Source organism: Pteropus vampyrus, unplaced genomic scaffold (assembly GCF_000151845.1).
Source record: "Pteropus vampyrus isolate Shadow unplaced genomic scaffold, Pvam_2.0 Scaffold399, whole genome shotgun sequence".
In the NCBI taxonomy this organism is placed as follows: Eukaryota; Metazoa; Chordata; class Mammalia; order Chiroptera; family Pteropodidae; genus Pteropus; species Pteropus vampyrus.
In genome coordinates, this window is record NW_011889180.1 from 1,148,581 (window position 1) to 1,161,823 (window position 13,243).

The window sequence follows — 13,243 nt, forward strand, 5'->3', positions numbered from 1 at the left end:
AAGGAGAAAGATTAATGGAAATAAAACAAAACCAACTTTTAAGGAACATGTCATAAAATACTGTAGTGATAAAAAATTATAAATAAAACCTTTTGTGAAGTGCATTTAATAAAACTGGTGTGTGACATTATCTCACAAGAGTTCTATCAAGAAGCAAACAAAAAATAAGTCAATAATTTGAGGAATGAGAGCAGGGAATCCTAGTCAATGGTTATGTCTACATAAACTAATAATTTAGTTTTTAGTTCAATTGTTTGGTAAGTGAGTCATGTTAATTCAAAACTATTAGGTGTTAAATAGCTCTGTTACTTACTAGTTGTATGACCCTGAACAAGTTAAACTTCTCTGTTTTCTCATCTTTAAAACGAGCTAATAGTTCCTAATGCATAAGGTGGTTGTAATGAGTAAATCTGGCAACTCATAAAGTAAATTTGGTAACTCATAAGCATAAAAGCACTCAATAAATGGTATGCGGTAGTGGCATTTGTAGACTATGTATATATGAAAAGTAGTATTCAAAAAGTATTTGATTTTAATAACTCTAACTTCATTATTGAAGTTATCCTTTGAAAAACAGTTGGTAGGTGGTCCCTCTAATGCTCTGCCTCTGAGAGGAGACCACCCTCTGTCTGTGGAGTATTATCCCTTTTCTAATAAACTTTCCCTTTAACTCTAACTTTGGTGTGTGTGTTGAATTCTTTCTACACTCTCCGCCTAAGGACCCTCTTCCAAAAAGGAAAAAAAAAAAAAATACACTAGTTGGTAGAGGGGAAAATGCACCAAAAGAGAAGAGAAAGTAAAAAACTCCAGATTTAAAGCCCATTAAATACGGAATACACATTTCATAGGTGTTTCCATTAAATGTTAAGCTGTATGTGATAACAACTACCTACTTCTCAACATTATTGAACTATACAGAAGTTCTTGGGCTTTATAAGAAACTTGAAAATAGAACTGATATTAAAGCATGATCTATCTGATCAAGATTCTGACAAAAGTATAATATAATCTAAGTCAGGAAAATACCAGAACAAAAAGAATAAAAATAAAAAGAGAAGATATTTTTGGCTAATATTTCTGAGCCTTCCCTTAACCACCCTACCTCTTGTTTTTGTTATTTTTTAACTACATTAGTTAACTGGCTTAAAAATAGCTTTTGATAAAATATTTTTAAAAAGCTGAAGACAGACAGGGGCACTAAATGATCAACCGAAAAGCAGTTAACATGTTCATAAAGCCACTGATAAATTCTTACCACCATAAAATCGAAGCATACAGCCAAGGTCAGGATTTGTTGCCTCATCCTGTATGCGCACAGGATCGTCATATCCCAGCCTGGATAAGTAATCATAAACAATCTGAAGAGGTCGTTCAGTAGGTTCCAACCTCCTGTTTGCACAATTCAAAAGAAAAATATTTAGTAAGTAATACAAATGCTTCATTTAATTTATTTTCTTTTAATATGCTCTAGATTTTTACTTCTATATCAAGATTTTCTTTAATATCACATGATATAACTAATCTAAATAAGTGGTGCTCAAAATTTTTGGTCTCGGGATTCCTCTATAGTCTTGGAGGACCCCAAAGAGCTTTTGATTACATGGGATGTATCTACTGATATTTACCGAATTAGAAACTAAAATTAAGAATTTCCAAACATTTATTCATTTTTAAACAATTATAAACCAATGATGTTAACATAAATAGTATTTTTTGAAAAATATACTTTCCAAAATAAAACAACTTCAGAAAGGACAATGGCACTGTTTTATCTTTTTGTAAATCTCTTTACTAGCTAGTTGAATGGAAAACAGCTAGATTCTCAGATCTGCTTCTACATTCAATCTCTTGTGATAACATGCTATTTTGTCTCAAGAAAAATCCACTGTACATGCATCAGAGACTCAGAGTAAAAAAAAAAATCAATGCCATAATATTATTATGAAATAGTTTTGACCTCACATACCTCTTCAAAGAGTCTCAGGGACCTCAAAGGATCCTTTGAAAACGTCTGGTCCAAACTTAAAGGCAGCAAAATTATGAGATATAACATTATACTTTCATATCTGATTTCATGTAAGCTGCCCACACAATTAGAGATGCAGACTTTGGGTTGCCTACTATGTCCTAGGTACTATATATTTCATATATAGTACTATATAACATGTGCTTCACAGATGATTCTTCCATAAAAATTAAGAATGAATGGCCTAATAATTAATTCCCCAGAAATCATTCTACCACATAGTGCTGACTGAAAGCTAAAGTAAAATCAGAATGTCTAGTAATCAATTCTGACCTGTAGTGACACTGCATATTTTAAATCACATAGACTTAAATTACTTAAAAATATTTAAAAAACAAAAATGATCAATGTGTATTTTATAAGAGGTTACATCCATAATTACAGTAAGATGGCTTTTACAATTCTTTCATCAGAAAGCAGAGTTATAAACAAAGTGGCTAAGAGTATAGGCTCCAAAAGTCAGACTGCTGGGTTTGTGTCTCAGTTCTGCCACTTATCAACTACATGTCCTTGGACATGCTGTTTAATCTCACTGTTTTAAATTCCTCACCAGTATAATGGGAATAACAATAGTACCTAACTCATGGAACTGTTATTAAATTTATTTACTTTCTTACAACAAGACCATATGTAGAATGTAGTGTTTAGTGAAATATCTTGCATGTAGTAGTGTTCAATAGCATATTAACAATTATTATTCAAAAAATTCTTATGGTTGGAACCAAATTTTAATTAGAATAAAAACAGAATTATCTCCTCATCTGAAACAAGTTTAGGAAAGTCTATGTGTGTTCAAAGGTTTTGAAGAACATTAGCATTTATGTCTTAAAAGGATTCTGTTTAGAAAACTTAAGAATTATATTAATTAGAAGAAACACAATACACCTCCCATCATAGCAAAAAGATAGAAAGGACATCTGTGTTCTGTGGCTAAAGGACTAAAAAATACTGTTGGCAGTAAGATCTAAGTAAAAAATAACATAAACAACTATCAAAATGATGATTTAGGAGTACAAATCATACTGATGAGCACAAAAATAAATAAATAAATAAAACCACCACCTGGCCTATTCTGACTGCTCAGTTCAGACTGTAGCTTCCACAAAATCAGCACTACTACATGGGGAATGATCAAAGAATTAAAAGCCTTCAAAGACCTGTAAATACTGAATCTAATAGAAACAGAGAACAAACTTTTCAGAATAAAAACATCAGTTATAATTAATCTCTAGTCAAATAAATATTCATAAGGGGCTATGATAATATTAGGCATTTTCCCCATACAATGGTAGAATTATTCTAAGAAGGATGCATTTTAAGAAGGAATTCTAATAAATTGAATCTTGGAAGGGTCAATTAGCCATGTAATGTGAAGACTGACTGAAGGATTATCCTGAAGACAAGGAGACCAAGGGCATAAAGAGTTATCTATATCTTTCAATGTCAAAAGGATTAGACTTACTCTGGATTGCTGCAAAGAATGAGACTAGGAGCAATAAGAAGTTGTTGCACGAGTAAACCTGGGTTAAAAATGAGGGAGAACCTTAATAATTAGAGATGTCCAATAATGAAACAGATTGCCTCTCAAAATAGCTCACAGAGCTAGAGAACCATCTGTCACTGATATTTTAGAAGAAACTCCTATAAGAATCAAGTTGGGCCAGATGATCTTTAGAGTGTTAGAACTCAAGAGTCTGAGATTATTTTTGGATACAGAGTTAAATTTATTTAAATATCATAATTCCATATAATGATCACATATTCAGGACCAAGAAATAATACTTTCTGGTTAAATCTCATTAGCTCGATTTTTCAATTTCTCTCTAGAAAACCAACAGAAATGGAAACATCCAAATTCTTAAATATTTTATGTGACCAAATTTCCTTTCCTAAAAAGGTTCTATAGACTTTGAAAATCTGTTTATACAGTTCTACCTAAAGAACACATATTCCCTCATGGGAGGAAAAATACTCAAGAGAATCTCCACATCTGCTCTTACTAATTTAGCATAAATGAGTAAATAAGAAATATCTCAAGAACTGCAAAGACAAGTAAAATGAGGGACTAATTCTATTTACTCATTATATCCTCTGCTTAAGAGAGTAAAGAAATGCTTATGGGGAAGGGAAAAGCTTTAATATGCTTACAGTTCAATTTTGTGTTTCAAAGTTCTAGAAGTTTAACAGGCTGGTAATTAGCTATTTGTGAAACCGCACAAATCAAAGGAAAAGTATATACTGCAAAACAGGTGTAGGAGAGAGTAATGTTGGCAGTGGTAAGTTCCGTTCAGCATTTGAAATACTTTTCTACTAACTGCTTTAAGGACAATAATAAGACTACTGTAATAGTTTCAGTTTACATCTAAGTCTTCTAGGAGCTATTATGTCTTTATAAATCTAAATACATCTGCATATGATTATTTCTCTCCAAACTAGCCAACCAATACAGTAATGCTATCAACAGTGGTTTATAGCTCTTAGCCAAAAGTAGTAGCCAACGGTTATTCTAAATAGTGCCCCGAGTTAAGATACACGTGAGAGAGAGTACATTTCAAGTATCAGTATCACTTCACATGAATTGTAGTTAATAGTGGGAGGCAAAAGTACACATTAAAATCCAACAAAGGGAATATATATTATATCGAAGACCCTAACAAAGCACAGCAACATTCTCTCCCACAAATTCAAATTCAAATTCAATCTCTGGCCACCTATAAAGGTAAAATCTGCAAATGTTAATATTAACAATACAGATAATAACACAAACAACAATAATGCTACTTCAATGAATGTCTACTCCAGGCCCAACACTAAATGGGAAGTGTTTTACATTTTACAAAGCTATACCTATTTTGCAAATAAGAAAAATGAGGTTCAGAGAGTCACACGATTAGTACAGAATGGCAACAAGGTTTGAACCTGTGCTGGTTTCATTATAAAGCCTATCTTCCTTTAGGAAAACTACATTATTTAACGTAGTTAAAATAATTTATGTAGAAGACAGCTCAAAACTCATGTCAACTCACTAAGGAACCTAAAAAGTTGTTTTAAAATTACTATATTTCATTAAGTCTAATACACCATCATTTGAAAAATATGCTATTTTTTATGCATTATTGTATAATAAAGAATTTTACTAGTCTTGTCCCTGATTCCTGGCAGGAAGATTCTAAATCCTTGGAATTTCCTGAGTAATGGGAGTGTTTTAGTTATTCAAGAGCCTCTTGGATAACCCTTGAGTTTATGCTAAGAGATGAAATGACTCAGGATACAGATGGTGACTAGAAAGACCAAGAACGTGGGGAGCTGGGCTGGGTCTTGGAGACAGCTCAACCTTGGGGGAGGAGAAAGGGCTGAAGACTATGTTCAAGCATTTGATCAGTGATCCAATCAATTAAACCAACCAATGAAACCCCCCAAGAAAAACTCTGTATCAAAGTTCTGTGGTGCTTCCTGGTGGGCGAACACATTGATGTCTGGGAGGGTGACATGATGAGAAGGTATATAAGTTCTACATTCAGGACCCATAGGTGTCTCTTCATTTGGCTGGTCCTGATTTGCATCCTTTATACTAAGACTGTAATTATAAGTATAATGCTTTCGTGAGTTCTGTGAGTCATTCTAGTGAATTACTGAAACTGAAGGGATCATGAGAACCCCCAAATTTGTATCCAGTTGGTCAAAAGTATGGCTGGAATCTGCAGTAAGAGCAGTCTTACTGGGGACTATGTCCTTTAACTTGTGAAGTCTATGCAAATTCTGGGTGGTGAGTATCAGAATCATATTGCAATAAACCAGATAGCACTGCAATAACCATTAAGAAAAAACACTGCCAATTAAACTATGACCCAACAACAACTCTAAGATACAAGACAATTTCAGAAGTATTAAAATGTAAAAACAAAAAAAGTTTAATAAAAACAAATTAACATATTCTTCTAAAGTTTTAAAATAACACAAAAATATAAAGCAAACCACAAAAAAAGTTCTTTTTCTTTCCTCAGTGATAATCAGCTCAGTATGTATCCCAAAACAAGATTTTTCATTACACTTTTATTTTATTTATTTATTTATTTATTTATTTAGGCAACCCTTGGTTGACCTCACAGATTGCAAGGACTTTGTCAGCTTACAATCCCTTATTTTTTATTTTTTAAGCCTACAGCACCTGGTCTTCCTAGGTGGTCTCCCATCCAAGTACTAACCAGGCCTGACCCTGCTTAGCTTCCAAGATCAGATGGGATCGGGCTTGTTCAGGGTGGCATGGCCGTAGACTCCCATTACACTTTTATAACATCAAAATATGGTAAACAAAATTTTAGTTACTTGCAAGAGGTCACCCAGCAAGTCAGTGAAAGAAACAGAATTAGAACTCAGGATCTCAAACTCTAAGGATATTATTTTCTGTTATATACATCTTATTACTTCTTGGTTTATCTCATCGAACACAGAAATCTTAGTCACTGTGTTGACAAATGACAAATTAAAGCAAATATATGATAGTGAGCCAAAGAGCACTCCACTTTGTCACATATGATCTTGTTACAACTTTTTAGACAGAAGGCAATGATTACACTAAGTTTTACTAGTGAGTCATTTATCACTTAAACAATTCAATAAAAAAAACAGACCAAATATTATCATATAAAGAGCAAAGGACTGGGAGACAAGACACTGTGTTCTAACTACAGCTCTAGCTCCGGGCGGCTGCAAGAATGTGCTTTCAACCTGCCCTCTTCAGTCTCTGCTCTACATCTACAAAATAAATGGACATGGTCTCAGTGATTTCTACTGGGGAAGTTATTGGCCTTTTGGGCAAGATTATTCTTTGTTGTACAAGACTGTCTCACACATCGAGGGCATTTAGCCTCTCTAGCCCTTGCCTCTCAAATGCTGGTAACTTTCCCCAGTAGTTGGGGAAAAAAACCCTGCCCCCACACGTATTTCCAAATGGAAAGGGCAAGGGGTAGAAGGGTTGATAGGTGGGGTAGACTTTGTTTCCCTAGAAGATGATCTCTCTTAGTCAGGTTCCTTCAAGTGCCAATATTCTATAAACTAGTAATCCTTCAGCTTTATTTAAGTGACAAGTCCATGACTGAAAAAGAGCACAGAAAAGAAGGAAGTCATGGATGATTTAGAAAACACATGGTATAATCTTAGTCCCAGTAATTCCATTGCTAGGACCTAGCCCAGGAAAACCGACACTGTAAAGCTTTATGGGCAAAGGTTCAGTCATCAAAACACTACTTCTGAGTTGAATGATTTGAAACAACCCAAACAGGTAACATTTATTGAGTACTTACAGGTGCCAGACATTATTCTAAGTACTTTATTTCCCTGCTACACAAAGTATAGCACATCACTTAGGAGCTTAATGCAGAATCTCAGGCCCCACCCCAGACCTACTGAATCAGAATCCGTACTTTAACAAGCTCCTCAGGTGACAAAAGAGTTTAAGAAACACTACTTTATAAGCATTAGTTCATTTAATCTTCATAACATGTCTAATTAATTTAATCCTCAAAACAACTCTATAATGTAAATACTATCATATTCCACTTTACAGATTAGTAAACTAAGGACCAGAACATTATGTAACTTACATAGGAACTGTCAGAGCCAGGACTTGACTTCACACATTCTCATTCCAGAATCCAAACTTTAAACCATCATTGTATATTATTTCTCAATTTTTAAAGAAGTTATAGTATCTCCATAAAATGGAATATTCTGTAGTGATTAAAATTAATGTTTAAGGAATTTTTAATGACACAAGGAAATAAAGTAGGCAGTAAATAAAACTGAATATATGGTATGGTCTCAAATGTGTAATTTTAAAAAGTTATACACACACTCACTTCAAAAAAGATCTAGGGAAAAACTGTTACTATGGGGAGGCAATATATGAATCCGGTGTCAGAACGCCAGAGTTCAATTCCAGCTCCATCACTTATGCTCAGGGATCTTAGGTGAGATGCTTAACCTTTTTAAGCCTTATTTTCCTCTTCTATAAAAGGAGAATAATATTTACCTCGCAAGTCCATTGTGAGAATTAAATGAGGTAATCTATAAAATGCTTAAGCATTAAAAATTGTTATTATTTCTCATCACACTTTTTCATTTTTCCAAATTTTGTACAATAAGTACTTATCACATTTCGGTAAGCAGCAAAAAAATAAAAAATAAAACTAAATAAAAATACAGAAAAGAAGGAAGATAATGCCTTAGATTGTCGACTATCTTATTTATAAAGGGCTATCATAAAGAAAGTACCTATTTCTCTGATTAGATAAGAATGAACTCAAGCAATTAACAGTTGAGTAAGACAGCTAAAAAATATCTTTAAATAAATATGATTAAATAGTGAAACTGAGTAAGGGACACCGAGCCAGTTACTCTCTGGGATGGCCTTTACTCCGAACAAAGTCCACCATCCACCTTGAATGATTTAGGCATTCCAACTGCCTGGCAGTGCCTGGTTGACCTTGAACAAGTTACCAGACCTCGCACAATGCCTCAATTTTCCTCACATGAAAGGCATGACATATTATCTCCTTTGGAGTTGTGACTCCAAAGGAGATAATATGTCATTCCTTTGGATTTAATGAGAAAACGTGTGTAGAGCACTAAGCACAGTGACAAACAAAAGCAAGCATTTAATGTTAGCTAAAATCTATCATCATCATCATCATCCTTTGGTTGGAGGAGACTTCTTGAGCTCCTATTCCAGCAATGAAAATATATTCACTTTTCAAACCACAATTCAATCGTGTTTTCATTATTACTGAATCACTTATATCTTCAAAGAGCTATTTTATTACAAAATTATCAAGGTCACAGAGAAAAAAAAAAAAAAGATTTGGATTCTTAACTAACTTCAAAACTAGTAGTAGCAACCCAATTCAGGGGGGGTTTCTCCACATTTTTAATATCTTTGTATACATACACACTAGTAAACAAATGAGTAAGTCTTGTCTTTAAATACATCAACTCCATCAGCTACATCTAGGTCAAAGCTTTCCACCTGATAAAATTAGATCGGAATCAGTGTTAAGATTTAGAAAAGCCCAAGGATCACCCAGTCTGATCCTTTCGTTTTACAAATGGATTTAGGAAATGTAGTTAACTGATGAACAAGGAAAACATTCAAATGCTAATCTAGTGTTTAAGGAATTAGTCCAAATCCTAAAAGGAACACATAATAAACCTCAGTTTAGACTTTCAAAAGGACACCAATTTTTAGCTCAGCTAAAGGTGTTACTATTATTACCACGTTTTAGGTGTAAGTGGGAGCTTCCTTTCTCACTTTCAACAGTACTGAATCCACAGCTTTGAATTCTATTTCAAAACAGTTATTTATCACAAGGAAGGGAGAGGAGAGAAAATAAGGAGCTCTTATTTGACATCTAATTCAAAAAACGGTAATTTTTTTTTTAAAGCTGAATCAGAGTTCATATGCACGGTATAGGACTACAATGAGAATACTTTTCTTCATGTTTACATAAAAAATTTTAAAGAAAATAGATTTTAAACATAAAAATATGCTCAACTTCACTAACTAAATGACAATTAAAAGGACAAAATAACGAAACGCCAATTAGAGTTGCAAAAATTTAAGTCACTAGATTTGAAAAAAGATTTATCTTTCAAATGCTGACTTTATGATATCCTAATTTAAAAACTGCTGACAATCATTTCTATTCATAAGCAAGTAAGTATGTGCTCATGCATAAGTATACATATATTTATATATAAAATTTAACACATGTTCTGGAGAAAGTTAAGGGGGAAATAGGTATACTTTTGTGTTATTCATCAAAGTATAACTTCTATGACGAGGAATGTGACAATATCTGTCAAAACTGTAAATGCAGATGTCCTTTGACCCAGCAATTCCATTTCCAGTTTTTCCTACAGATGACGTCCACATAGGAGAATTATCACAGGCACAAGGATACTCACTGCAGCACTACTTGTAGAAGTAAAAAACTGGCAACAATCTGAATGTACGTTAATTAGAAATTGGCTAAAATTATGGCGGACTCACAAAATCGAATACTATGCAGTCATTAAATAAATGAAAACTATATAAATATTAATATGGAAAGATCTCTAAATGATATTAAATCAACGATGTGTTACATAGAGCATCATTAGTTTTAAAATTTATATATAGAGATACATACTCATGCATGAGTATATATACTCCTCACTCTATTTCCTTTTATATATTTCAATTTTATCCTATTTACATATTACTTTTAAAGTTTTAAAATATTTATTTTAATTTAGATATCTGATTGTGTAATCCAAATTAAGTAATTAAATTTTCCTTCACTGACAGTTTTTAAATGTAAGAATCATAACATCAGCATTCTAAGGACAAATCTTTTTTCAAGCCGAGAGAGTCCATAATCAATATCAGCTCCAGCACAATTAAAACCCTAAAGCCCACTTCCAAGCAGAAACACGTATTACTTACACTGCAGTAGAATTAGAGTGGGAGGACTCAGACCTTACCTGACCAGGTCTCCATGAAGCTGTAAATAAAGACTTTCCCTTCCCTCTCCAGCACATATTTCTGATGCTGGTGTCTCTACTGTGCAAAGGACAAGATGTAAGTCGGAGGAGGAGGAGGAGGAGGCAGAGGAGGTGGCGGTTGTAGTGGCAGTGGTAGTGTCTGCTCCATAAAGGTAAACGCAGCCTCTCTTCACATCTTCTCTCAGCCAGTCTCTTTCTCGAGAACCAAACCTACTTCTCCTATTCAAACAATTTCTGCTCCCACTGCGTTTCATATTTCTCTAAAAAAAACACCAAGAGAAAAGAAATCACTAGCTAGAATGTCTGAGTGAGGCATGTTCAGTCCTCATCCCACCTTTCCACTCTAAAATCACCTGTATCTGCCATGCCCATTCTTCACCTGGAAAACTTAGTTTTCTTTACAGCTAGCTGTTCATGTCTCTATCATCTTCTCTGACCCATTCTTTTTCTTATCTTTTCAGAAAAATGTCAGTAATAAAACATCCATCTACCTACCAGCCAACATACACAAATTTTAAAATTTTGTCATATTTAGTTCCAATCATTATTCTAAAGAACATAGATACAATATATTCCTACATATACAACTGAAGCCACCTGGTACCCCACCACAATCCCATATCCCTCTTCCTCTCCCCAGAAACAAACACTACTGTATCTGATATTTATCATTCTATGCATTTGTATATGTTTGCCATATATGTACATACCTATAAACTATATATAGTATTGTTTCATGTGATTTAAAACTTTAAACCCTAACATACTTATGTTTCACCCTGCCATTTTTTTATTTTTATTTCAATCTGGTTGTTTTAGAGATATATCCATGCTAATACACCCAATAAAACAAGAGTGAGATGGCTCCTTCAAATGGGTAATATTCCATTTTTGAATGCAATGAAATTTATCCATTCTTCTATTGATGGTGTTTTAGTTTGTTTTTAATTTTTCACTGTTGGAAACAATGCTGCAATAAACATTTTTGTACATGTCTCTATATGCAAATTGAAAGCTTCTCCAGGGTCCTGACCCTCTGCCTTATATCCCACATAAGTACAAAATCAACACAATATTGAACAACTATTCTTTCCATTCCCACCGTGTTCCAAAAAAAATTACTGTTGCATTCAATAATTTTGCCCCGTGAAATTCATATACATTGTAGAGTCACATTATCTCAAAGCAAAAACTGCTACAGCAATATAACAAGATTCTAAATATTTACCTCTCTATTTTTATGATGGGCCATTTTCTGTTCTAATAAACAAGAGATTTCCACTAACAATTACACTGACATACCTCTCCAGGGTCATGCCCCATTGCCTTTCATTCTGTTTCAGTCAATCCAACTACTTATTCTCTAAACACACCAGCTATTCCACAATTCTGTGACTTGTCTGAAATGTTCTCCATCTTATCCACCTGCCTAGACATTCTTCAAAACTGCTCAGATGTGACCCTCTCTATGCTCTCTATGGAATTATCCATGTCTCTCATCCCCATCTTTCTCCTTCTACCTAGAAAGAATGAATGACTACTCTCTCCTCAACAGAACTTCTTTCCCTTGAACATACTTATATTACTAAATCGATTGCAATGGGGTTTAACTATTTATTTGATATTTCTTCCTCTATTCTACATTAAGAATCTATTATAGTGCCTTAAAACCTAGGTGGCACAGATATGCATGCAGAACTCAGTTGATATCACAGAAATTTATTCTGGGTCTGTACATTTTCCCAATTAGCTCTGGCAAGAAGTTAAACAAACTTGGGGGTGGGGTAATCTCCATTTTCACAGAGAACTCTATGATCTTTTCTTTGAATCAGCCAAAAAGTAAACAAAATACTTTTGTTACTTATTCCTCATTAGGAAACAGAACTACCTATAAATAAAGCAAATACTATTTTTATAATTACTGAGATTAATATTTTAGGATAATTATAGCACCTAAAATTCAATTTGTAAAGGTGGTAAAGAATGGAAAAGGAAATAAAACAAGAGTGAGAATGGCTTCATTGTTTTAAGTTTAGGATAACATAAGTAAATTGATCATTTTAGGGATTTGAGTATAGCTATTCAGATCTTAGGGATTTGAGTATAGCTATGCAAAACCATGAAGATTATCACTGATTCTAACTATAGATAAGTAGGATAAACCCCTGCAACAAGTGGGAACTAGGTCTCTCCTCATCAAGAGCATCTTCTTAAAGCTGAACATCTCAGAATTAACAAAGGGCTTTCAAGCACTTATTTTATAAACACAGGAGCCATCACGGTTGTACCACCAAATAATTTTAACCACTGAATAATTCAATGGTTAATTTTAAATATTTGTTATTTTTTAATCTTTGGGAAAGATCAACTGATTCATCTGAAAACAGTATTCTATACAGTATATTTATACAAATAAGTTCTGCACTGAGTGAAGAGAAATTTTGCTCACTGCCATTAAGAGCAATCAGACACTATGCCACAAGACCACCGAAAACCTTCTTCCAAAAAACTTTTTAAGGCCAAATAATGGCTCACTGGCCTTCTCAATCTTAGAAAAGTGAAGACAGACCCCAGGAAGTATTAGTTTATCCATGATTTTTCTTCTGAGGATTTTTAAGTCATTTTTTAATGTGTATACATATTTCCCTTAAGACTATAAATTCTTTAAGGAACTTT

General features: G+C 33.6%; 1 protein-coding gene and 1 non-coding gene across 2 annotated transcripts in view; both read right to left on the reverse strand.

Annotated features, from left to right (window-relative positions):
* PHLPP2 (PH domain and leucine rich repeat protein phosphatase 2) overlaps positions 1 to 11,171 on the reverse strand; it is a 57,949-nt gene extending 46,778 nt beyond the window's left edge. Inside the window, exons 1-2 of the mRNA XM_023523663.1 lie at positions 10,547 to 11,171; positions 1,256 to 1,389 (exon numbers count right to left, since the gene is read on the reverse strand). Of these exons, the coding sequence (XP_023379431.1) occupies positions 1,256 to 1,389; positions 10,547 to 10,821 (409 nt within the window). The 5' untranslated portion in view covers positions 10,822 to 11,171. The remainder of the gene's footprint in view (positions 1 to 1,255; positions 1,390 to 10,546) is intronic.
* On the reverse strand, positions 6,183 to 6,301 carry LOC111731808. Its single transcript, XR_002777325.1, has one exon. It is a non-coding gene; the product is annotated as a 5S ribosomal RNA (ribosomal RNA).
* Positions 11,172 to 13,243: the final 2,072 nt, after the last annotated feature.